This window comes from Bufo gargarizans, chromosome 8 (assembly GCF_014858855.1).
Source record: "Bufo gargarizans isolate SCDJY-AF-19 chromosome 8, ASM1485885v1, whole genome shotgun sequence".
In the NCBI taxonomy this organism is placed as follows: domain Eukaryota; kingdom Metazoa; phylum Chordata; class Amphibia; order Anura; family Bufonidae; genus Bufo; species Bufo gargarizans.
Genome location: NC_058087.1, coordinates 195936003 through 195963700, shown reverse-complemented (window position 1 = coordinate 195963700; position 27698 = coordinate 195936003). Strand labels below are relative to the sequence as shown.

General features: G+C 48.3%; 2 protein-coding genes across 2 annotated transcripts in view; both read left to right on the top strand.

Moving 5' to 3' along the window:
* The window catches only part of LOC122944600, a 565582-nt gene that overhangs the window by 91935 nt on the left and 445949 nt on the right, over positions 1–27698 (top strand). The gene's annotated exons all lie outside the window — the stretch shown is intronic.
* LOC122945549 (gap junction beta-3 protein-like) lies at positions 190–918 on the top strand. The gene has a single exon (XM_044304613.1). It carries the CDS (start codon positions 190–192, stop codon positions 916–918), a length of 729 nt encoding a protein of 242 aa, XP_044160548.1.

Here is a 27698-nt window from a genome sequence, read left to right as displayed (position 1 = left end):
TATCACACAGGATAGGATTAGATACACGGCTCAGCAGACAGTATCACACAGGATAGGATTAGATACACAGCTCAGCAGACAGTATCACACAGGATAGGATTAGATACACAGCTCAGCAGACTGTATCACACAGGATGGGATAATATAAATCTTTGTCGCTATGTTGCTATGACATGTGTCGTCCTGTAGATGGCGATGGTCACCGGTCTCATCCCCATCCTTCGCACGGCTCTGGAAGCTACCACGGATTATACGGGGAGGACTATGTGGTTTGGATTTGCGGTGGTACGCCTTCTCGCTCTCTATGTATCTGAGCTTCCTTGGGGTAAACTAGATCTGGACTTTGATTGTCGCGGTAACGAAACTTCCGAGTTCTGCCGTAAAGCTTGTTTCAATGAGCACTTCAATGTGCCAGTCATCTCCCTGTGGAACAGCGCCTACGTCTTCTTCGTGGCCTCCATCCTCCTCATGGAGCTCTTCACCTCTCAGCTCCGCCATAACCTGACCAAGGCTTCCATGAAGAAGAAGATGGTGCAGTGTGATGGGCCTCTGCTGGGGACCTGGACTTCAGACTTAGCCCACAAGGACCTGGTGCTGGACTTCCACCAGCAGAGGAGGCTCCTGCTCCTCTACCTGCTCTGCATCCTGGTGCGCCTGCTCGGGGAGCTCACCTTCTTGTACGTCCTGTTTTTGTGGCATCTTCCTCTGATTTCCAGTGACCCCATTGAATGCTCCACCTTGTTCTGCCCTGGTCCCCTCACCTGTCTGGTACGGTTCCCAGCAGAGAAGCGCATGTCCCTCTACCTCCTTGGTTCCTTGTCCACCATCTTGGTTCTGGCCTGCATCGTGTTTGGACTCTACAGCATCTTCCATTACTTGGCCAACTGCCAGACCCGCCAGGAGGAGCACTCTGTGTAATGAGCCCTGATGGAGCACAGACTGAGACCACCATCTCTTCTTACCCTGAGAGACCTATAGACCTGGAAACCCCCAGATCAAGACAAGAAACCAGCAAGGAGCAACCACAACACTCACCACTAGAGGGAGCTCACTACATACAGATTATACAGCCACCACTAGGGGGAGCTCACTACATACAGATTATACAGCCACCACTAGAGGGAGCTCACTACATACAGATTATACAGCCACCACTAGAGGGAGCTCACTACATACAGATTATACAGCCACCACTAGAGGGAGCTCACTACATAGAGATTATACAGCCACCACTAGAGGGAGCTCACTACATAGAGATTATACAGCCACCACTAGAGGGAGCTCACTACATAGAGATTATACAACCACCACTAGAGGGAGCTCACTACATACAGATTATACAGCCACCACTAGAGGGAGCTCACTACATAGAGATTATACAGCCACCACTAGAGGGAGCTCACTACATAGAGATTATACAGCCACCACTAGAGGGAGCTCACTACATAGAGATTATACAGCCACCACTAGAGGGAGCTCACTACATAGAGATTATACAACCACCACTAGAGGGAGCTCACTACATACAGATTATACAGCCACCACTAGAGTGAGCTCACTACATACAGATTATACAGTCACCACTAGAGGGAGCTCACTACATACAGAGTATACAGCCACCACTAGAGGGAGCTCACTACATACAGATTATACAGCCACCACTAGGGGGAGCTCACTACATACAGATTATACAGCCACCACTAGAGGGAGCTCACTATATACAGATTATACAGCCACCACTAGAGGGAGCTCACTACATACAGATTATACAGCCACCTCTAGAAGGAGCTCACTACATACAGATTATACAGCCTCTACTAGGGGGAGCTCACTACATACAGATTATACAGCCACCACTAGAGGGAGCTCACTACATACAGATTATACAGCCACCACTAGAGGGAGCTCACTACGTACAGATTATACAGCCACCACTAGAGGGAGCTCGCTACATACAGATTATACAGCCAACACTAGAGGGAGCTCGCTACATACAGATTATACAGCCACCACTAGAGGGAGCTCACTACATACAGATTATACAGCCACCACTAGAGGGAGCTCACGGCATTCAGGTTATACAGCCACCACTAGGGGGAGCTCACTACATACAGATTATACAGCCACCACTAGAGGGAGCTCACTACATACAGATTATACAGCCACCACTAGAGGGAGCTCACTACATACAGATTATACAGCCACCACTAGAGGGAGCTCACTACATACAGATTATACAGCCACCACTAGAGGGAGCTCACTACATACAGAGTATACAGCCACCACTAGAGGGAGCTCACTACATACAGATTATACAGCCACCACTAGGGGGAGCTCACTACATACAGATTATACAGCCACCACTAGAGGGAGCTCACTACATACAGATTATACAGCCATCACTAGAGGGAGCTCACTACATACAGATTATACAGCCAACACTAGAGGGAGCTCACTACATACAGATTATACAGCCAACACTAGAGGGAGCTCACTACATACAGATTATCCAGCCACCACTAGAGGGAGCTCACTACATACAGATTATACAGCCACCACTAGAGGGAGCTCACGGCATCCAGGTTATACAGCCACCACTTATACAGCCACCACTAGGGGGAGCTCACTACATACAGATTATCCAGCCACCACTAGAGGGAGCTCACTACATACAGATTATACAGCCACCACTAGAGGGAGCTCACGGCATCCAGGTTATACAGCCACCACTAGGGGGAGCTCACTACATACAGATTATACAGCCACCATTAGAGGGAGCTCACTACATACTGATTATACAGCCACCACTAGAGGGAGCTCACTACATACAGATTATACAGCCACCACTAGAGGGAGCTCACTACATACAGATTATACAGCCACCACTAGAGGGAGCTCACAACATACAGATTGTACAGCCACCACTAGAGGGAGCTCACTACATACAGATTATACAGCCACCACTAGAGGGAGCTCACTACATAGAGATTATACAGCCACCACTAGAGGGAGCTCACTACATAGAGATTATACAGCCACCACTAGAGGGAGCTCACTACATACAGATTGTACAGCCACCACTAGAGGGAGCTCACTACATACAGATTATACAGTCACCACTAGAGGGAGCTCACTGCATACAGATTATACAGTCACCACTAGAGGGAGCTCACTACATACAGATTATACAGCCACCACTAGAGGGAGCTCACTACATACAGATTATACATCCACCACTAGAGGGAGCTCACTACATACAGATTATACAGCCACCACTAGAGGGAGCTCACTACATACAGATTATACAGCCACCACTAGAGGGAGCTCACTACATACAGATTATACACACATTATATCTATGTTTAGTACTTTGTCTCAGGATGTAGGATCTAACGTTTCCCAGCAGATTCTGTATTTTTACACAGTGCGAGGCTGCTTCAAACCTACCTCACCTGTAATCTATGTAGCAGCACAATTGTGACTGCAGTTTTGGCTGTGTAAGTATTATTTTTGGATATTACATGTAGGTTTATGTTCTACCTGCTCCAGGGAGTTCAGGAGTCAGAACTTGAATCTCAGTAAATATAAAATAATGATGCTTGAATGGGAAAGTCATCAGACATTAGTGTTTGTGTCTAGTATCTTTCATTTTTGTATTTCTCCTTATTTATATTTATTTTCTATTATATATAAGGTGCAGACAGGATCATAAGAGATAAAATCTAACAGAGAAACTATTGCGCTGGGTGTAATGTGGTTTTCTTACCACTTGGTGGCTCCATTACAGCAGAGAAATGTTCACTAGTACAATCCATTGGACTTGTGCTGCCACCTAGTGCCTCTAATATACACTGCCTCTCCAAAAAAAAAAAGTCGCCAGCAAAAAAAAAAAGGGTCACACGCTCTAATATTTGGTTGAACCGCCTTTAGCTTTGATTACGGCACGCATTCGCGGTGGCATTGTTCCGATAAGCTTCTGACATGTCACAAGATTTATTTCCATCCAGTGCTGCATACATTTTTCACCAAGATCTTGCATTGATGATGGTAGAGTCTGACTGCTGCACAAAGCCTTCTCCAGCACATCCTAAAGATTCTCAATAGGGTTAAGGTCTGGACTCTGTGGTGGCCAATCCATGTGTGACAATGAAGTCTCCTGCTCCCTGAACCGCTCTTTCACAATCTGAGCCCGATGAATCCTGGCATTGCCATCTTGGAATATGCCGGTGCCATCAGGGAAGAACAGATCCATTGATGGAATAACCTGGTCACTCAGTATGTTCAGGTGGTCGCTGACCTCATTCTTGGAGCACATACTGTTGCTGAACCTAGACCTGACCAACTGCAGGACCCCAGATCATAGCGCTGCCCCCACAGGCTGGTACAGGAGGCACTGGGCATGATGGGGGCATCACTTCATCTGCCTCTCTTCTTACCCTGATGCGCCCATCACACTGGAACAGGGTAAATCTGGACTCCTCAGACCACATCACCTTCTTCCATTGCTCCAGAGTCCAATCTTTATGCTCCCTAGAAAATTGAAGCCTTTTTTTCTGGTTTCCTCACTGATTAGTGGTTTTCTTACGGCTACACAGCTGTTCAGTCCCAATCCCTTGAGTTCCCTTCGCATTGTCGGTGTGGAAATGCTCTTACTTGCACTATTAAACATAGCCCTGAGTTCTACTGTTGTTTTTCTTTGATTTGATTTCACCAAACGTTTAAGTGATCGCCGATCACCATCATTCAGGGTTTTTTCCCCGCCACATTTCTTCCTCGAATACGATGGGTCCCGCTATCCTTCCAGTTTATAATAATGCGCTGGACAGTTGTTAACCCAATTTTAGTAGCTTCTGCAATCTCCTTGGATGTTTTCTCTGCTTGATGCCAATGATCTGACCCTTCTCAGACAGACTGACATCTTTTCCACGACCACGAGACGTGGCTTTCCACATGGTTGTTTAAGAAATGAGAAGCGACTGATTGCACCAGTCGGGGTTAAATAACGTATTGCAGCTGAAAGATAATCGCCCAATAGGAGGCTCAGAACTATCTGCTTGGTTACATCCAGGTGGCGGTGTATAAAGCTGAGTGTATGTATGTACAGTGCAAAACAGGGGCGTAGCTATGGGCTCATGGGCCCTGGTGCAAGAGTTCAGCTTGGGCCCCCTTCCCTCAATGCTTTGTGGTCAGGGGCAGGGAAGCACATAGCCTTCATGCTGCCTGAGGCAAAAACCTCACCCCCACCCCTGCAATGCCATATTCTTGGCCTAACCCCTTCCCTCCAGCCAGAGGAGTAACTTGACCAGTATGCACTTTCTATAATGCCAGTGTCTTTTTATGTGGCACAAGGGTCTTTGGGCCACCTCAGGCTCCTAGGCCCGGCAGCGACTGGTACCTCTGCACCCCCTATAGGTACGCCCCTGGGTGCCACAATTCAGACTGGGTTGTGGTCTCTTTTGGTACAATTTGTGTTCCACCAATATGCTGTTTATACAACAAACTATACTGTTCTGTTAATAGGAGGCAATACAAGTATGGTTCACCATTTTCACTTCTTTGCTCATCCATGCCCCAGTCATCAGATAAGTATACACAGCACTTCACATGTCTGGTGACCTGGGCACCTGGATCCTGAAGCTCCAATCCCACAATTCGAGCCCGAGGCAGTGGAAAGACAGCTGCACAGGATTCAGCACATTCGTACATTTTTTTAATGGAAAGTCTTAGTTGGACTCTTCTATGGCAATTTTATTTGAGAATTCTATGAATGTATTATGTGGGCACTATATGGCGCATTCTAAGTTAGAAGGGGGGATTAACAGAAAGTACCACAAAGGGTATCATTCAACCTAAGGTTGGCCCTTAGGTATAATTACCGAAGATTTTTTATTCATGGGTTATCTTGCCATAGATGAGTATTTTACATGTTTGACTTGTGATATAAATGACATTTTGTGCACATATTCTGTGCAGTGATTTTAGGATTTTGTCATGCACAATGTAGTACCCAAAATGGTTCTTGAGATAATAATGTAAGAAGCAATCCTTGAAAACCAGAAGATCTATAAACATTCAGAGTATATATTTTTTGTGTATGATAGTTCTATTTAAGACTAAGGGTACTTTCACACTTGCGTTTTTCTTTTCCGGCATAGAGTTCCGTCACAGGGGCTCTATACCGGAAAAGAACTGATCAGGCATATCCCCATGCATTCTGAATGGAGAGAAATCCGTTCAATTTGCATCAGGATGTCTTCAGTTCAGTCGTTTTGACTGATCAGGCAAAAGAGAAAACCGCAGCGCGCTACGGTTTTCTCTCCGGTGAAAAAAACTGAATACATGCCTGAACGCCGGATCCGGCATTTTTTCCCATAGGGATGTATTAGCGCCGGTTCAGAATACCGGAATGCCGGATCCGTCGTTCCGTTATGCGCATGCGCAGACTGAAAAAAAGGTGAAAAAAATAAATGCCGGATCCGTTTTGCCGGATGACACCGGAACGACGGATCCGGCATTTCAATGCATTTTTTCGACTGATCAGGCATTTTTAAGACTGATCAGGATCCTGATCAGTCTTACTAATGCCATCAGTTAGCATACATTTTGCCTGAGCCGGCAGGCAGTTCCGGCGACGGAACTGCTTGCCGGATCTCTCTGCCGCAAGTGTGAAAGTAGCCTAAGGGAAAGGAATCCTCTATAATGTGCTTGAAAGAAGGCAGCTCTCATTACAGCTTCTTATTCAATTTCATGCCTTGGAGATGTTTGTCTTTGCAATGTGAAATGTACTGAATGTGTACAATAATTACATTATCAGCTGCACAGATGCGTCTGTAGTGCAGGGAACACCCAGGGGACACTCAGCTTTTAAATAATCTCACTAGATGCAGATTTATGACTTTCCTCAACAAGTATCAGCTTTACCTTATATTTCTGCTGCACCAGGTAGAAATGAGTCTGAATTACATCATGTGCATTGATATTCTGGCAGTCTGCAGCGGAGAGCACATGAACGTGCAAAGTGTGCTTTGTGCATCACTAGAAGAGCCTTTGCTCCTTCATTGAGCCACAAGGATTGATTGCCTTTAACCCTCTCAGTCAGAGAGAGTAGAGGCTAGTCAAAACTCACCGCGCGCGCCGGCAGCCACCGCACGTCCGCACTGCCGCCGGCCTGCTGCTTCTGAGTGTCTGACTGGGAGCCGGAGATGCGCGGAAACCACGCCTCCGGCTCCTCCTCACTCAGACCTCACTCAAGCTGCCTACAGCCCGCGCACTATTAGATCACAACTGGCCTGGATTTTGAATAGGAGGCGGTGGGGGGGCCGTGGGCCCCCCTGGATCAGGGGCCCGGTCGCAATTGCGACCGCTGCGACCCCTGTAGCTACGCCACTGGTGCAAAAGTATTCACCCCCTTGACTTTTTTGTATTTTGTTACATTACAGCCTTAAGTTCAATGTTTGTTCATCTGAATTCGATGTGATGGATCAGATACAATCGTCTCAGTCGGGGAAGTGAAATGAGAGAAATATAGAAATAAAACTATTGTTTAGAAATAGAATATTGTCCTGTGCGTAAGTATTCACCCCCTTTGTTAGGAAGCCCATAAAAAGCTCTGGTGCAACCAATTACCTTCAGAAGTCACATAATTAGTGCCATGATGTCACCTGTGTGCAATCTAGGGGCCCATTCACATGTCCGCAAAATGGGTCCGCATCCGTTCCTCGATTTAGCGGAACGGGTGCGGACCCATTCATTTTCAATTGGGCTGGAAAAGATGCGGACAGCACACAGTGGGCCGTCAGCAGCCACACTCCGGTTCCCCGGCCCTGCAAAAAAATTGAGCAGACACGGACAAGAAAGGGCATTTCTATTATAGTGCCGGCCATGTGCGGTCCGCAAAATGCCGGTGTCCATGTTTTGCAGATCTACAATTTGCGGACCGCAAAACACGTGCAAATCCTCAAACAATCCATGTTAATTCCAGGTTGTGAGGCACCAAAACACGAAAAAAGGCACCGTATGTTCGCTAAAGGAATCCGCACCATCGCATGTGCAATCACAAAATTTGGCACACGGGTACATCAGGTGTCTGGGAAGGTTTTAGACTCAGGTCTCAGGTCTCTAGCATGTACCGCTCCTGAGATATTCCCAAAAAATGCAAATCTGGCACATCACATGACCTGAATTAGCCAATAGAAACCTGCAGGTCTTTTTCTTCATATCCCAACTGCCATACACACGGTCACATGACCCTTATCAGCCAATAAAAATCCTCTTAGTCTCCACATACACACAGGTTTACACCAGGTTTCCATAACAACCCAGCCATTTTCTTCACTGCTGTAGGTCAGCTTTAAAGGGGCCGGGCGCTGTGGTTGACACTGTTAACGTAGTGGAGTGCTGTGGAGGTCACAGTTAAGGGGGCAAGTAGGGTGACCATTCAGGCCGCCCTTAAAAGATGGACTTAAAACCCCGCCCCCAGGTCCCACTAAGCCCCGCCCTCTACCAATACAATGGGGATTGAAAAAATGAAGGTAAAAATCAACTTTTATCAGATGCAGGGGGAGGGAGGGTGACTTTCTCCCTGCAGCTCACACTCAGACCGCACAGTGCTGCTGTCTGAGAGTGAGCTGTTCAAAAGGACATCCTTGTGTCCATCCAGGCCCTGCGCCAGACGGAGGACAGGGAGTCTGAAAGCTGGACTGTCAGGCCTAAAACCGCACCTCTGGCTACCCTAGGGGCAGGCTGCTGTGGAGGTCACTGTTGAGGGGACGGTCCGCTATGGAGGTCAGTGTTAAGGGGCAGATTGCTGTAGAGGCCACTGTTAAGATGGGGTACTGTGGAGGCCACTAATAGAGGGGCGGCCGCTGTGGAGGTCACTGTTAAGAGGTCGGGATGCTGTGGAGGTCACTGTTAAGGAGGCAGGGAATGGTGGAGGTCACAGTTAAAGGGACGTCTGCTATGGAGGTCAGTGTTAAGGGGTCGGGGTGCTGTAGAGGTCACTGTTAAGGGAGTGGGGTGTTGTGGAAATCCCATTTTAAGGGAACGGAGCTCTGTGGAGGTCACTGTTAAAGGGGCAGGGTACAGTGGAGGTCACTGTTAAGGGAGGGGGGTACAGTGGCTGTCCCTGTTAAGGGAGGGGGGTACTGTGGCTGTCCCTGTTAAGGGAGGGGGGTACTGTGGCTGTCCCTGTTAAAGGGGTAGTCGCTGTGAAGGTCTCTGTTAAGGGGGCTGGGAATGGTGGAGGTCAGTTAAGGGGACTGTAACCTATGGTCAGTGTTAAGAGGCAGGTGCTGTGGAGGTCACTGTCAAGGGGGTGGGCTGCTGTAGAGGTCAAAGTTAAGGGGGTGGGCTGCTGTGGAGCTCCCATTTTAGGGAGACGGGGCACTGTGTGGGGGTCAGTGTTAAGGGGCGGGGGGCTGTGGATACTGTCGATATCTTTTAACGACACAAACATTAAATTAAATAGATTAAACATACCCGAGCGAAGCCGCGTCCTTCAGCTAGTCGATAATAAAAACTGAATTATCTTTGTTAAAATGTTACCCTGCAGAGTATTTCTCATCAAATGCGCTCTCTTGGCCCCTCCTCTTTATTTTGGCCCCGTCCTCCAGTCTGTTTGGTAATTATCTCATAATTATCTCTAGATTGGTTGTCTATTTACATGTAGTTTATAATCTTTTGCCCTATATGTAATGGAAATCATCTTTCCATCTACTAATGTCCTACTGCGCTTGTGCATGGAAACAGCGGCCGATCTTCAGGTATTTACATAGGATGGCGCCCCCTGGTGTTCATTTACTCACATAGTATGGCGCCACCTGGTGTTCATTTACTTACATAGTATGGCGCCCCCTGGTGTTCATTTACTTACATAGTATGGCGCCACCTGGTGTTCATTTACTTACATAGTATGGCTCCACCTGGTGTTCATTTACTTACATAGTATGTCGCCCCCTGGTGTTCATTTACTTACATAGTATGGCGCCACCTGGTGTTCATTTACTTACATAGTATGGCGCCACCTGGTGTTCATTTACTTACATAGTATGGCGCCACCTGGTGTTCATTTACTTACATAGTATGGCGCCACCTGGTGTTCATTTACTTACATAGTATGGCTCCACCTGGTGTTCATTTACTTACATAGTATGTCGCCCCCTGGTGTTCATTTACTTACATAGTATGGCGCCACCTGGTGTTCATTTACTTACATAGTATGGCGCCACCTGGTGTTCATTTACTTACATAGTATGGCGCCACCTGGTGTTCATTTACTTACATAGTATGGCGCCACCTGGTGTTCATTTACTTACATAGTATGGCTTCAGCTGGTGTTTAATAGTGATGAGCGGCATAGGCAATATTCGTTTTCATGATATCTTGAATTCTAGAATTCACGATCTCCAGTCAAATCGGCACTAATGATGCGCATATTTTTTGCACAATACGTGCAACTTGGTGCCCTAAGTATTGTTGTGACATCACAGCGCTATGTCTGTAGGATGTATGTATGGACAGCAGAGAAACAGTAATCCCTATCACACTACCTAACACCCTGCACTGGAACCATCAGCTCCACTATATCAGGATATAACCTGCACTGACTATCTGTATTATATATATATATATATCAGCTCCACTATATCAGGATATAACCTGCACTGACTATCTCCCACTAACTAACTGTATTATATATACCAGCTAACTAACTAACTAATGTAATTGGATAAGGAATAGGATCCAGATGAAGCACAGAGCTCAGCAATGACTGCAGGAAATGGCTGCTGGGGAGGGTCTTATATAGTAAGGGGGAGGGGCAGCTTTCCTATTGGTTGCTAGGGATGTTGCTAAGCTGTGACAAAGATATTGCAGCCTTCTCATTGGCCCACAAGCAAGAAGGGAGGTTACTGGAAAAAAAATATATAGCACTATGTTCTACATCTTAGCGAATTCTCGAAGTGCCGATATTTGCGATAAAATTTTGTGAATAGAATATTAACTAGTAATAGTAATAACTAATGTTAAATTACTTACATATTATGGTTCCACCTGGTGTTCAGTTACTTACATAGTATGTGCAACAGGCCTACTGCCAGCATCTGGGATATCCCTTGCCCCTTAGGAGGTTTTTACGAAATTGTTCCCTCTTATAGAGCAAGTAAATGTGACGCCAGTTGCAGTTAAGCAAAGGGGACATGGAGTCCCCTTTGTAGATAGTATTGGTGGTACCCAGGGTAGGATTGCCAGAGTGGAGTAGAGTGGCCTACAATGTCTCTGTGGATGTTGTATGCACGTGTCACGGTGATCCTACCTGGATATCCATGGATCCCAGACGTGGTTTAGTCTGAAGCAGTGCAAAAGGGGGGTAGTTGAACTTTAATGGTGTAGAAGGTGGAATAAATGGAGTCCAGACTTGTAGTAACATTGAACACAGCTTTACTTTGCATAAATGGTAATCCAAACAGTTTTCAAATGGTATCTTGGTCATCAGCAGGTATTGGCATAATATTTGGCAGGCAAATACTTCTCCAACAATCTCAGCTCTGCTATGCGGTAGCTCTCTCAGCTCTGCTATGCTAGGAACTTTCCTCTTCTGCTGGAACTTAGGTTAGCTGTAGTCTGTCTCTTACTTTATCTTGAATCCTAGGAACTTCTTGTCCTGGCTTTGAGTACCTCAAGCTCTAACTTCAGCTTGAATGAAGGCAATGCCTGTCCAGGAGGGGACAGGCAACCATGTAGACTTCAGAGGCATGGCCTCTGGGCCTAGCAGAGCAGGCAGTTCTCTGCTAGCCAACACACAACCTCTCCCTCAGGAGAGTGGACTAAACTGACTCACTGACTAACTAAATTAGCTCTGTCAAGTTTGCTGCCACCTGCTGGTGAACAAAGCACATCACATCTTAATATAAACAGTTGCATGGAAGTCATACACTTTTCTTAAAACACGTAAATAATTACGCAAGATAACACAGGATTACACCATACAGATAGTGGGGACATTACATATGACTCCACCTGGTGTTCAGTTACCTACAGAGTATGGTGCCACCTGGTGTTCAGTTACTTACATAGTATGGCTCCACCTAGTGTTCAGTTACTTAGATAGTATGGCTCCACCTGGTGTTCAGTTACTTACATAGTATGGCTCCACCTCGTGTTCAGTTACTTACTTACTATGGCTCCACCTCGTGTTCAGTTACTTACTTAGTATGGCTCCACCTGGTGTTGAGTTACTTACCTAGTATGGCTCCTCCTTATGTTCAGTTACTTACATAGTATGGCTCCACCTGGTGTTCAGTTACTTACATAGTATGGCTCCACCTGGTGTTCAGTTACTTACATAGTATGGCTCCACCTGGTGTTCAGTTACTTACTTAGTATGGCTCCACCTGGTGTTCAGTTACTTACATAGTATGGCTCCACCTGGTGTTGAGTTACTTACCTAGTATGGCTCCTCCTTATGTTCAGTTACTTACATAGTATGGCTCCACCTGGTGTTCAGTTACTTACATAGTATGGCTCCACCTGGTGTTCAGTTACTTACCTAGTATGGCTCCTCCTAATGTTCAGTTACTTACATAGTATGGCTCCACCTGGTGTTCAGTTACTTACATAGTATGGCTCCACCTGGTGTTCAGTTACTTACTTAGTATGGCTCCACCTGGTGTTCAGTTACTTACATAGTATGGCTCCACCTGGTGTTGAGTTACTTACCTAGTATGGCTCCTCCTTATGTTCAGTTACTTACATAGTATGGCTCCACCTGGTGTTCAGTTACTTACATAGTATGGCTTCATCTGGTGTTCAGTTACTTACTTAGTATGGCTCCACCTGGTGTTCAGTTACTTACATAGTATGGCTCCACCTGGTGTTCAGTTACTTACATAGTATGGCTCCACCTGGTGTTCAGTTACTTACATAGTATGGCTCCACCTGGTGTTCAGTTACTTACATAGTATGGCTACACCTGGTGTTCAGTTACTTACTTAGTATGGCTCCATCTAGTGTTCAGTTATTTACATAATTTGGTGTCAGGGGGGTGTTCAGTTACTTACATGGCAGGGCTTCACCTGGTGTTCAGTTACTTACTTAGTATGGCTTCACCTGGTGTTCAGTACTTACTTAGTATGGCTCCACCTGGTGTTCAGTTACTTACATAGTATGCCACCACCTGGTTTTCATTTACTTACATAGAATGGCTCCACCTGGTGTTCAGTTACTTACATAGTATGCTCCACCTTGTGTTCAGTTACTTGCATAGTATGGCTCCACCTGGTGTTCAGTTACTTACATAGTATGGCTCCACCTGGGGTTCAGTTACTTGCATAGTATGGCTCCACCTGGTGTTCAGTTACTTACATAGTATGGCTCCTCCTTGTGTTCAGTTACTTGCCTAGTATGGCTCCACCTGGTGTTCAGTTACTTACATAGTGTGGCTCCACCTGGTGTTCAGTTACTTACATAGTATGGCTCCACCTGGGGTTCAGTTACTTACTTAGTATGGCTCCACCTGGGGTTCAGTTACTTACATAGTATGGCTCCACCTAGTGTTCAGTAACTTACATAGTATGGCTCCAGCTGGTGTTCAGTTACTTACATAGTATGGCTCCTCCTGGTGTTCAGTTACTTACCGAATATGGTGCCACCTGGTGTTCAGTTACTTACATAGCATGGCTCCACCTTGTGTTCAGTTACTTGCATAGTATGGCTCCCCCTGGTGTTCAGTTACTTACATAGTATGGCTCCCCCTGGTGTTCAGTTACTTGCATAGTATGGCTCCACCTGGTGTTCAGTTACTTACATAGTATGGCTCCTCCTTGTGTTCAGTTACTTGCCTAGTATGGCTCCTCCTGGTGTTCAGTTACTTACATAGTATGGCTCCTCCTTGTGTTCAGTTACTTACATAGTATGGCTCCTCCTGGTGTTCAGGTACTTACATAGTATGGCTCCACCTGGTGTTACGTTACTTACATAGTATGGCTCCACCTGGTGTTCAGTTACTTACTTAGTATGGCTCCACCTGGTGTTCAGTAACTTACATAGTATGGCTCCAGCTGGTGTTCAGTTACTTACATAGTATGGCTCCACCTGGTGCTCAACCTGGTGTTCAGTTACTTACATAGTATGACTTCACCTGGTGTTCAATTACTTACCGAGTATGGTGCCACCTGGTGTTCAGTTACTTGCATAGTATGGCTCCAGCTGGTGTTCAGTTACTTACATAGTATGGCTCCACCTGGTGCTCAACCTGGTGTTCAGTTACTTACATAGTATGACTTCACCTGGTGTTCAATTACTTACCGAGTATGGTGCCACCTGGTGTTCAGTTACTTACATAGTATGGCTCCTCCTTGTGTTCAGTTACTTGCCTAGTATGGCTCCACCTGGTGTTCAGTTACTTACATAGTGTGGCTCCACCTGGTGTTCAGTTACTTACATAGTATGGCTCCACCTGGGGTTCAGTTACTTACTTAGTATGGCTCCACCTGGGGTTCAGTTACTTACATAGTATGGCTCCACCTAGTGTTCAGTAACTTACATAGTATGGCTCCAGCTGGTGTTCAGTTACTTACATAGTATGGCTCCTCCTGGTGTTCAGTTACTTACCGAATATGGTGCCACCTGGTGTTCAGTTACTTACATAGCATGGCTCCACCTTGTGTTCAGTTACTTGCATAGTATGGCTCCCCCTGGTGTTCAGTTACTTACATAGTATGGCTCCCCCTGGTGTTCAGTTACTTGCATAGTATGGCTCCACCTGGTGTTCAGTTACTTACATAGTATGGCTCCTCCTTGTGTTCAGTTACTTGCCTAGTATGGCTCCTCCTGGTGTTCAGGTACTTACATAGTATGGCTCCACCTGGTGTTACGTTACTTACATAGTATGGCTCCACCTGGTGTTCAGTTACTTACTTAGTATGGCTCCACCTGGTGTTCAGTAACTTACATAGTATGGCTCCAGCTGGTGTTCAGTTACTTACATAGTATGGCTCCACCTGGTGCTCAACCTGGTGTTCAGTTACTTACATAGTATGACTTCACCTGGTGTTCAATTACTTACCGAGTATGGTGCCACCTGGTGTTCAGTTACTTGCATAGTATGGCTCCAGCTGGTGTTCAGTTACTTACATAGTATGGCTCCACCTGGTGCTCAACCTGGTGTTCAGTTACTTACATAGTATGACTTCACCTGGTGTTCAATTACTTACCGAGTATGGTGCCACCTGGTGTTCAGTTACTTACATAGTTCGGCTCCCCCTGGTGTTCAGTTACTTACATAGTATGGCTCCCCCTGGTGTTCAGTTACTTACATAGTATGGCTCCACCTGGTGTTCAGTTACTTACATAGTATGGCTCCACCTGGTGTTCAGTTACTTACTTAGTATGGCTCCCCCTGGTGTTCAGTTACTTACATAGTATGGCTCCCCCTGGTGTTTAGTTACTTACATAGTATGGCTCCACCTGGTGTTCAGTTACTTACATAGTATGGCTCCACCTGGTGTTCAGTTACTTACATAGTATGGCTCCACCTGGTGTTCAGTTACTTACATAGTATGGCTCCTCCTTGTGTTCAGTTGCTTGCCTAGTATGGCTCCACCTGGTGTTCAGTTATTTACATAGTATGGCTCCACCTGGTGTTACGTTACTTACATAGTATGGCTCCACCTGGTGTTCAGTTACTTACTTAGTATGGCTCCACCTGGTGTTCAGTTACTTGCATAGTATGGCTCCAGCTGGTGTTCAGTTACTTACATAGTATGGCTCCACCTGGTGCTCAACCTGGTGTTCAGTTACTTACATAGTATGACTTCACCTGGTGTTCAATTACTTACCGAGTATGGTGCCACCTGGTGTTCAGTTACTTACATAGTTCGGCTCCCCCTGGTGTTCAGTTACTTACATAGTGTGGCTCCCCCTGGTGTTCAGTTACTTACATAGTATGGCTCCACCTGCTGTTCAGTTACTTACATAGTATGGCTCCACCTGGTGTTCAGTTACTTACCTAGTATGGCTCCTCCTTATGTTCAGTTACTTACATAGTATGGCTCCACCTGGTGTTCAGTTACTTACATAGTATGGCTCCACCTGGTGTTCAGTTACTTACTTAGTATGGCTCCACCTGGTGTTCAGTTACTTACATAGTATGGCTCCACCTGGTGTTGAGTTACTTACCTAGTATGGCTCCTCCTTATGTTCAGTTACTTACATAGTATGGCTCCACCTGGTGTTCAGTTACTTACATAGTATGGCTCCATCTGGTGTTCAGTTACTTACTTAGTATGGCTCCACCTGGTGTTCAGTTACTTACATAGTATGGCTCCACCTGGTGTTCAGTTACTTACATAGTATGGCTCCACCTGGTGTTCAGTTACTTACATAGTATGGCTCCACCTGGTGTTCAGTTACTTACTTAGTATGGCTCCATCTGGTGTTCAGTTATTTACATAATTTGGTGCCAGGGGGGTGTTCAGTTACTTACATGGCAGGGCTTCACCTGGTGTTCAGTTACTTACTTAGTATGGCTTCACCTGGTGTTCAGTACTTACTTAGTATGGCTCCACCTGGTGTTCAGTTACTTACATAGTATGCCACCACCTGGTTTTCATTTACTTACATAGAATGGCTCCACCTGGTGTTCAGTTACTTACATAGTATGGCTCCACCTGGTGTTCAGTAATTTACATAATATGGTGCCAGGGGGTGTTCAGTTACTTACATGGCAGGGCTTCACCTGGTGTTCAGTTACTTACATAGTATGACTTCACCTGGTGTTCAATTACTTACCGAGTATAGTGCCACCTGGTGTTCAGTTACTTACATAGTATGGCTCCACCTTGTGTTCAGTTACTTGCATAGTATGGCTCCACCTGGTGTTCAGTTACTTACATAGTATGGCTCCACCTGGGGTTCAGTTACTTGCATAGTATGGCTCCACCTGGTGTTCAGTTACTTACATAGTATGGCTCCTCCTTGTGTTCAGTTACTTGCCTAGTATGGCTCCACCTGGTGTTCAGTTACTTACATAGTATGGCTCCACCTGGTGTTCAGTTACTTACATAGTATGGCTCCACCTGGGGTTCAGTTACTTACTTAGTATGGCTCCACCTGGGGTTCAGTTACTTACATAGTATGGCTCCACCTGGTGTTTAGTAACTTACATAGTATGGCTCCAGCTGGTGTTCAGTTACTTACATAGTATGGCTCCTCCTGGTGTTCAGTTACTTACCGAGTATGGTGCCACCTGGTGTTCAGTTACTTACATAGCATGGCTCCACCTTGTGTTCAGTTACTTGCATAGTATGGCTCCCCCTGGTGTTCAGTTACTTACATAGTATGGCTCTCCCTGGTGTTCAGTTACTTGCATAGTATGGCTCCACCTGGTGTTCAGTTACTTACATAGTATGGCTCCTCCTTGTGTTCAGTTACTTGCCTAGTATGGCTCCTCCTGGTGTTCAGTTACTTACATAGTATGGCTCCTCCTTGTGTTCAGTTACTTACATAGTATGGCTCCTCCTGGTGTTCAGGTACTTACATAGTATGGCTCCACCTGGTGTTACGTTACTTACATAGTATGGCTCCACCTGGTGTTCAGTTACTTACTTAGTATGGCTCCACCTGGTGTTCAGTAACTTACATAGTATGGCTCCAGCTGGTGTTCAGTTACTTACATAGTATGGCTCCACCTGGTGCTCAACCTGGTGTTCAGTTACTTACATAGTATGACTTCACCTGGTGTTCAATTACTTACCGAGTATGGTGCCACCTGGTGTTCAGTTACTTGCATAGTATGGCTCCAGCTGGTGTTCAGTTACTTACATAGTATGGCTCCACCTGGTGCTCAACCTGGTGTTCAGTTACTTACATAGTATGACTTCACCTGGTGTTCAATTACTTACCGAGTATGGTGCCACCTGGTGTTCAGTTACTTACATAGTTCGGCTCCCCCTGGTGTTCAGTTACTTACATAGTATGGCTCCCCCTGGTGTTCAGTTACTTACATAGTATGGCTCCACCTGGTGTTCAGTTACTTACATAGTATGGCTCCACCTGGTGTTCAGTTACTTACTTAGTATGGCTCCCCCTGGTGTTCAGTTACTTACATAGTATGGCTCCCCCTGGTGTTTAGTTACTTACATAGTATGGCTCCACCTGGTGTTCAGTTACTTACATAGTATGGCTCCACCTGGTGTTCAGTTACTTACATAGTATGGCTCCACCTGGTGTTCAGTTACTTACATAGTATGGCTCCTCCTTGTGTTCAGTTGCTTGCCTAGTATGGCTCCACCTGGTGTTCAGTTACTTACATAGTATGGCTCCACCTGGTGTTACGTTACTTACATAGTATGGCTCCACCTGGTGTTCAGTTACTTACTTAGTATGGCTCCACCTGGTGTTCAGTTACTTGCATAGTATGGCTCCAGCTGGTGTTCAGTTACTTACATAGTATGGCTCCACCTGGTGCTCAACCTGGTGTTCAATTACTTACATAGTATGACTTCACCTGGTGTTCAATTACTTACCGAGTATGGTGCCACCTGGTGTTCAGTTACTTACATAGTTCGGCTCCCCCTGGTGTTCAGTTACTTACATAGTATGGCTCCCCCTGGTGTTCAGTTACTTACATAGTATGGCTCCACCTGGTGTTCAGTTACTTACATAGTATGGCTCCACCTGGTGTTCAGTTACTTACTTAGTATGGCTCCCCCTGGTGTTCAGTTACTTACATAGTATGGCTCCCCCTGGTGTTTAGTTACTTACATAGTATGGCTCCCCCTGGTGTTCAGTTACTTACATAGTATGGCTCCACCTGGTGTTCAGTTACTTACATAGTATGGCTCCACCTGGTGTTCAGTTACTTACATAGTATGGCTCCTCCTTGTGTTCAGTTGCTTACCTAGTATGGCTCCACCTGGTGTTCAGTTACTTACATAGTATGGCTCCACCTGGTGTTACGTTACTTACATAGTATGGCTCCACCTGGTGTTCAGTAACTTACATAGTATGGCTTCAGCTGGTGTTCAGTTACTTACATAGTATGGCTCCACCTGGTGCTCAACCTGGTGTTCAGTTACTTACATAGTATGACTTCACCTGGTGTTCAATTACTTACCGAGTATGGTGCCACCTGGTGTTCAGTTACTTGCATAGTATGGCTCCAGCTGGTGTTCAGTTACTTACATAGTATGGCTCCACCTGGTGCTCAACCTGGTGTTCAGTTACTTACATAGTATGACTTCACCTGGTGTTCAATTACTTACCGAGTATGGTGCCACCTGGTGTTCAGTTACTTACATAGTTCGGCTCCCCCTGGTGTTCAGTTACTTACATAGTATGGCTCCCCCTGGAGTTCAGTTACTTACATAGTATGGCTCCACCTGGTGTTCAGTTACTTACATAGTATGGCTCCCCCTGGTGTTCAGTTACTTACATAGAATGGCTCCACCTGTGTTCGGGAGCTGTGGATCATCTAAACATAAACGTGAGGCAGGCGTGCCGCTTTAATGTAATCCCCCCCCCCCCCCCCCCTAACACCAGGATTAATTAAAAATAAATGATTTTATTTTTAATTTTTATACATTTTATTTAAAAAAACAGGATCACCTGTACCTCTCCTGTGGAACTACAAGTCCCAGTGTAACGATGTGAGCGTAATGGCAGCCTGCACCATGTAATCACACCTTGTGGTAAGTTTCACAGCCGCTCCCAGAACAGTTTTAAATAACACAAAAATCGTCTGACTATAGACAGAGAATGCGTGAGTGCAGCAGGGACCCCTGGGAGGCACGCCCTGTATCATTGATGACACCAGGTGCACTCCCCCAATCCCAGCAGAGTAATGCGGTGACCCTGGTTCTCCACCAGATGGCGCCACAGCACATGTATTTGATTAGAAACCTATGGCAGACACATTGGTGGGGGGGGGGGGGGGTATCTAAACTTAGCGCTGCCTTTTTTTCCAGGCAATACCATCCCGTTTTTCAGGTGGCTGTAGAGTCCCCATAATGTACTGCGGTCACTATACAGCTCCCATATAGTGCGGCAGCCATTGTACAGCGGCAGTCCTCCTATAGTCCCTGCAGCCGCTGTACAGTGCACCCCGCATAGTCCCTGCAGCCGCTGTACAGTCCTCCTATAGTCGCTGCAGCTGCTGTACAGTCCTCCTATAGTCCCTGCAGACGCTGTACAGTCCTCCTATAGTCCCTGCAGACGCTGTACAGTGCTCCTATAGTCCCTGCAGCCGCTGTACAGTCCTCCTATAGTCCCTGCAGCCGCTGTACAGTCCTCCTATAGTCCCTGCAGCCGCTGTACAGTCCTCCTATAGTCCCTGCAGCCGCTGTACAGTCCTCCTATAGTCGCTGCAGCCGCTGTACAGTCCTCCAATAGTCCCTGCAGATGCTGTACAGTCCTCCTATAGTCCCTGCAGCCGCTGTACAGTCCTCCTATAGTCCCTGCAGACGCTGTACAGTCCTCCTATAGTCTCTGCAGCCGCTGTACAGTCCTCCTATAGTCCCTGCAGACGCTGTACAGTCCTCCTATAGTCCCTGCAGCCGCTGTACAGTCCTCCTATAGTCCCTGCAGCCGCTGTACAGTCCTCCTATATTCCCTGCAGCCGCTGTACAGTCCTCCTATAGTCCCTGCAGCCACTGTACAGTCCTCCAATAGTCCCTGCAGCCGCTGTACAGTCCTCCTATAGTCCCTGCAGACGCTGTACAGTCCTCCTATAGTCCCTGCAGCCGCTGTACAGTCCTCCTATAGTCCCTGCAGATGCTGTACAGTCCTCCTATAGTCCCTGCAGCCGCTGTACAGTCCTCCTATAGTCGCTGCAGCCGCTGTACAGTCCTCCAATAGTCCCTGCAGATGCTGTACAGTCCTCCTATAGTCCCTGCAGCCGCTGTACAGTCCTCCTATAGTCCCTGCAGACGCTGCACAGTCCTCCAATAGTCCCTGCAGCCGCTGTACAGTCCTCCTATAGTCCCTTCAGCCGCTGAACAGTCCTCCTATAGTCCCTGCAGCCGCTGTACAGTCCTCCTATATTCCCTGCAGACGCTGTACAGTCCTCCTATAGTCCCTGCAGCCGCTGTACAGTCCTCCTATAGTCCCTGCAGCCACTGTACAGTCCTCCAATAGTCCCTGCAGCCGCTGTACAGTCCTCCTATAGTCCCTGCAGCCACTGTACAGTCCTCCTATAGTTCCTGCAGCCACTGTACAGTCCTCCAATAGTCTCTGCAGCCGCTGTACAGTCCTCCAATAGTCCCTGCAGCCGCTGTACAGTCCTCCTATAGTTCCTGCAGCCACTGTACAGTCCTCCTATAGTCCCTGCAGCCGCTGTACAGTGCTCCTATAGTCCCTGCAGCCGCTGTACAGTCCTCCTATAGTCCCTGCAGCCGCTGTACAGTCATCCTATAGTCCCTGCAGAAGCTGTACAGTGCTCCTATAGTCCCTGCAGACGCTGTACAGTCCTCCTATAGTCCCTGCAGCCGCTGTACAGTGCTCCTATAGTCCCTGCAGCCACTGTACAGTCCTCCTATAGTTCCTGCAGCCACTGTACAGTCCTCCTATAGTCCCTGCAGCCGCTGTACAGTGCTCCTATAGTCCCTGCAGCCGCTGTACAGTCCTCCTATAGTCCCTGCAGAAGCTGTACAGTGCTCCTATAGTCCCTGCAGACGCTGTACAGTCCTCCTATAGTCCCTGCAGCCGCTGTACAGTGCTCCTATAGTCCCTGCAGCCGCTGTACAGTGCTCCTATAGTCCCTGCAGCCGCTGTACAGTGCTCCTATAGTCCCTGCAGCCGCTGTACAGTCCCCCTAAAGTCCCTGTAGCCGCTGTACAGTCCTCCTATAGTCCCTGCAGCCGCTGTACAGTCCCCCTAAAGTCCCTGTAGCCGCTGTACATTCCTCCTATAGTCCCTGCAGACGCTGTACGGTCCTCCTATATTTGCTTCAACCGCTCCATGGTCCTCCTATAGTCCCTGCAGCCGCTGTACAGTCCTCCTATAGTCCCTGCAGATGCTGTACAGTCCTCCTATATTTGCTTCAACCGCTCCATGGTCCTCCTATAGTCCCTGTAGCCACTGTACAGTCCTCCTATAGTCCCTGCACCCACTGTACAGTCCTCCTATAGTCCCTGCACCCACTGTACAGTCCCCCTATAGCTCCTGTAGCCGCTGTACAGTCCTCCAATAGTCCCTGCAGCCGCTGTACAGTCCTCCTATAGTTCCTGCAGCCACTGTACAGTCCTCCAATAGTCCCTGCAGCCGCTGTACAGTCCTCCTATAGTCGCTGCAGCCGATGTACGGTCCTCCTATATTCCCTGCAGCCGCTGTACAGTCCTCCTATAGTCGCTGCAGCCGCTGTACAGTGCTCCTATAGTCCCTGCAGCCGCTGTACAGTCCTCCTATATTCCCTGCAGCCACTGTACAGTCCTCCTATAGTCCCTGCAGCCGCTGTACAGTGCTCCTATAGTCTCTGCAGCTGCTGTACAGTCCTCCTATAGTCGCTGCAGCCGATGTACAGTCCTCCTATATTCCCTGCAGCCGCTGTACAGTCCTCCTATAGTCCCTGCAGCCGCTGTACAGTCCTCCTATAGTCCCTGCAGCCGCTGTACAGTCCTCCTATAGTCCCTGCAGACGCTGTACAGTCCTCCTATAGTCCCTTCAGAAGCTGTACAGTCCTCCTATAGTCCCTGCAGCCGCTGTACAGTCCTCCTATAGTCCCTGCAGCCGCTGTACAGTCCTCCTATAGTCCCTGCAGCCACTGTACAGTCCTCCTATAGTTCCTGCAGCCACTGTACAGTCCTCCAATAGTCCCTGCAGCCGCTGTACAGTCCTCCAATAGTCCCTGCAGCCGCTGTACAGTCCTCCTATAGTTCCTGCAGCCACTGTACAGTCCTCCTATAGTCCCTGCAGCCGCTGTACAGTGCTCCTATAGTCCCTGCAGCCGCTGTACAGTCCTCCTATAGTCCCTGCAGCCGCTGTACAGTCATCCTATAGTCCCTGCAGAAGCTGTACAGTGCTCCTATAGTCCCTGCAGACGCTGTACAGTCCTCCTATAGTCCCTGCAGCCGCTGTACAGTGCTCCTATAGTCCCTGCAGCCACTGTACAGTCCTCCTATAGTTCCTGCAGCCACTGTACAGTCCTCCTATAGTCCCTGCAGCCGCTGTACAGTGCTCCTATAGTCCCTGCAGCCGCTGTACAGTCCTCCTATAGTCCCTGCAGCCGCTGTACAGTCATCCTATAGTCCCTGCAGAAGCTGTACAGTGCTCCTATAGTCCCTGCAGACGCTGTACAGTCCTCCTATAGTCCCTGCAGCCGCTGTACAGTGCTCCTATAGTCCCTGCAGCCGCTGTACAGTGCTCCTATAGTCCCTGCAGCCGCTGTACAGTCCCCCTAAAGTCCCTGTAGCCGCTGTACAGTCCTCCTATAGTCCCTGCAGCCGCTGTACAGTCCCCCTAAAGTCCCTGTAGCCGCTGTACATTCCTCCTATAGTCCCTGCAGACGCTGTACGGTCCTCCTATATTTGCTTCAACCGCTCCATGGTCCTCCTATAGTCCCTGCAGCCGCTGTACAGTCCTCCTATAGTCCCTGCAGATGCTGTACAGTCCTCCTATATTTGCTTCAACCGCTCCATGGTCCTCCTATAGTCCCTGTAGCCACTGTACAGTCCTCCTATAGTCCCTGCACCCACTGTACAGTCCTCCTATAGTCCCTGCACCCACTGTACAGTCCCCCTATAGCTCCTGTAGCCGCTGTACAGTCCTCCAATAGTCCCTGCAGCCGCTGTACAGTCCTCCTATAGTTCCTGCAGCCACTGTACAGTCCTCCAATAGTCCCTGCAGCCGCTGTACAGTCCTCCTATAGTCGCTGCAGCCGATGTACGGTCCTCCTATATTCCCTGCAGCCGCTGTACAGTCCTCCTATAGTCGCTGCAGCCGCTGTACAGTGCTCCTATAGTCCCTGCAGCCGCTGTACAGTCCTCCTATATTCCCTGCAGCCACTGTACAGTCCTCCTATAGTCCCTGCAGCCGCTGTACAGTGCTCCTATAGTCTCTGCAGCCGCTGTACAGTCCTCCTATAGTCGCTGCAGCCGATGTACAGTCCTCCTATATTCCCTGCAGCCGCTGTACAGTCCTCCTATAGTCCCTGCAGCCGCTGTACAGTCCTCCTATAGTCCCTGCAGCCGCTGTACAGTCCTCCTATAGTCCCTGCAGACGCTGTACAGTCCTCCTATAGTCCCTTCAGAAGCTGTACAGTCCTCCTATAGTCCCTGCAGCCGCTGTACAGTCCTCCTATAGTCCCTGCAGCCGCTGTACAGTCCTCCTATAGTCCCTGCAGCCGCTGTACAGTCCTCCTATAGTCCCTGCAGACGCTGTACAGTGCTCCTATAGTCCCTGCAGACGCTGTACAGTCCTCCTATAGTCCCTGCAGACGCTGTACAGTCCTCCTATAGTCCCTGCAGCCGCTGTACAGTCCCCCTAAAGTCCCTGTAGCCGCTGTACAGTCCTCCTATAGTCCCTGCAGCCGCTGTACAGTCCCCCTAAAGTCCCTGTAGCCGCTGTACAGTCCTCCTATAGTCCCTGCAGACGCTGTACGGTCCTCCTATATTTGCTTCAACCGCTCCATGGTCCTCCTATAGTCCCTGCAGCCGCTGTACAGTCCTCCTATAGTCCCTGCAGATGCTGTACAGTCCTCCTATATTTGCTTCAACCGCTCCATGGTCCTCCTATAGTCCCTGCAGCCACTGTACAGTCCTCCTATAGTCCCTGCACCCACTGTACAGTCCTCCTATAGTCCCTGCACCCACTGTACAGTCCCCCTATAGCTCCTGTAGCCGCTGTACAGTCCTCCAATAGTCCCTGCAGCCGCTGTACAGTCCTCCTATAGTTCCTGCAGCCACTGTACAGTCCTCCAATAGTCCCTGCAGCCGCTGTACAGTCCTCCTATAGTCGCTGCAGCTGCTGTACAGTCCTCCTATAGTCGCTGCAGCCGATGTACAGTCCTCCTATATTCCCTGCAGCCGCTGTACAGTCCTCCTATATTCCCTGCAGCCGCTGTACAGTCCTCCTATATTCCCTGCAGCCGCTGTACAGTGCTCCTATAGTCCCTGCAGCCGCTGTACAGTCCTCCTATATTCCCTGCAGCCGCTGTACAGTGCTCCTATAGTCCCTGCAGCCGCTGTACAGTCCTCCTATATTCCCTGCAGCCGCTGTACAGTCCTCCTATAGTCTCTGCAGCTGCTGTACAGTCCTCCTATAGTCGCTGCAGCCGATGTACAGTCCTCCTATAGTCCCTGCAGACGCTGTACAGTCCTCCTATAGTCCCTGCAGCCGCTGTACAGTCCTCCTATAGTCTCTGCAGCTGCTGTACAGTCCTCCAATAGTCCCTGCAGCCGCTGTACAGTCCTCCTATAGTCCCTGCAGCCACTGTACAGTCCTCCTATATTCCCTGCAGCCGCTGTACAGTCCTCCTATAGTCGCTGCAGACGCTGTACAGTCCTCCTATAGTCCCTGCAGCCGCTGTACAGTCCTCCTATAGTCCCTGCAGCCGCTGTACAGTCCTCCTATAGTCCCTGCAGATGCTGTACAGTGCTCCTATAGTCCCTGCAGACGCTGTACAGTCCTCCTATAGTCCCTGCAGACGCTGTACAGTCCTCCTATAGTCCCTGCAGCCGCTGTACAGTCCTCCTATAGTCGCTGCAGCCGCTGTACAGTCCTCCTATAGTCCCTGCAGCCGCTGTACAGTGCTCCTATAGTCCCTGCAGCCGCTGTACAGTCCTCCTATAGTCCCTGCAGCCGCTGTACAGTGCTCCTATAGTCCCTGCAGACGCTGTACAGTCCTCCTATAGTCCCTGCAGCCGCTGTACAGTGCTCCTATAGTCCCTGCAGCCGCTGTACAGTCCTCCTATAGTCCCTGCAGCCGCTGTACAGTCCTCCTATAGTCCCTGCAGCCGCTGTACAGTGCTCCTATAGTCCCTGCAGCCGCTGTACAGTCCTCCTATAGTCCCTGCAGCCGCTGTACAGTCCTCCTATAGTCCCTGCAGAAGCTGTACAGTCCTCCTATAGTCCCTGCACCCACTGTACAGTCCTCCTATAGTCCCTGTAGCCGCTGTACAGTCCCCCTAAAGTCCCTGTAGCCGCTGTACAGTCCTCCTATAATCCCTGCAGACGCTGTACAGTCCTCCTATAGTCCCTGCAGCCGCTGTACAGTCCCCCTAAAGTCCCTGTAGCCGCTGTACAGTCCTCCTATAGTCCCTGCAGCCACTGTACAGTCCCCCTATAGCTCCTGTAGCCGCTGTACCGTCCTCCTATAGTCCCTGCAGCCAATGTATGGTTCGCCTATATTCCCTGTATTCTCTGTACAGACCTCCTTCTATAGTCCCTGTAGCCGTGGTACGGTCCCCCATCGTTCCTGTAGCCTTTGTACAGTGCTCCTATAGTCCCTGTAGCTGCGGTACGGTCCCCCATCGTTCCTGCAGGGTGCTGGGTGTGAGGAGAGGACATGCTGAGCCTCTGCCAGCACCGGGGCACATGACTGGGTGACTACATTGCTATTTTGGACCTTAGAACCTGTGATGCGGGACGTCCCGGCCGTATCCAGTGCCCCCCCCTCGCCCAGGTGTAATACAGACGAGGCCCCCCCACAGGTCACATGACCTATGCACAGGAATAGGTCGACACCTGGATGAGTGCAATAAGCGGTGCCAAGAAATCTGGGGGAATTCGGTGGCCCCGGGGTGGATTCCTTTACAACCTGGACGCACCCATCACATTATTAGGATGTCAGAGAAATGACGGTCACAGAGGAGCTGCCGCGACATGACCCCAATACAGTGCAGTTTCCAGGTACAATTTCTCTCACTGCGAGTGTCAAAAAAACTCCCCCCCCCCCACAGCCCCTATATTAGGCCCAAAATTGCGGAACGCATGCGGACCCATTTTGCGGACGTGTGAATAGAGCCTAACCCCTACACAGTGTAGAGGTATACTGTATATTGTGTGGCACGGTGTAGAGGTATACTGTATATTGTGTGGCACGGTGTAGAGGTATACTGTATATTGTGTGGCACGGTGTAGAGGTATACTGTATATTGTGTGGCACGGTGTAGAGGTATACTGTATATTGTGGGGCACAGTGTAGAGGTATACTGTATATTGTGTGGCACAGTGTAGAGGTATACTGTATATTGTGTGGCACAGTGTAGAGGTATACTGTATATTGTGTGGCACAGTGTAGAGGTATACTGTATATTGTGTGGCACGGTGTAGAGGTATACTGTATATTGTGTGGCACGGTGTAGAGGTATACTGTATATTGTGTGGCACAGTGTAGAGGTATACTGTATATTGTGTGGCACGGTGTAGAGGTATACTGTATATTGTGGGGCACAGTGTAGAGGTATACTGTATATTGTGGCACAGTGTAGGATACTGTATATTGTGTGGCACAGTGTAGAGGTATACTGTATATTGTGTGGCACAGTGTAGAGGTATACTGTATATTGTGTGGCACAGTGTAGAGGTATACTGTATATTGTGGCACAGTGTAGGTATACTGTATATTGTGGCACAGTGTAGAGGTATACTGTATATTGTGGGCACAGTGTAGAGGTATACTGTATATTGTGGGGCACAGTGTAGAGGTATACTGTATATTGTGGGCACAGTGTAGAGGTATACTGTATATTGTGGGCACAGTGTAGAGG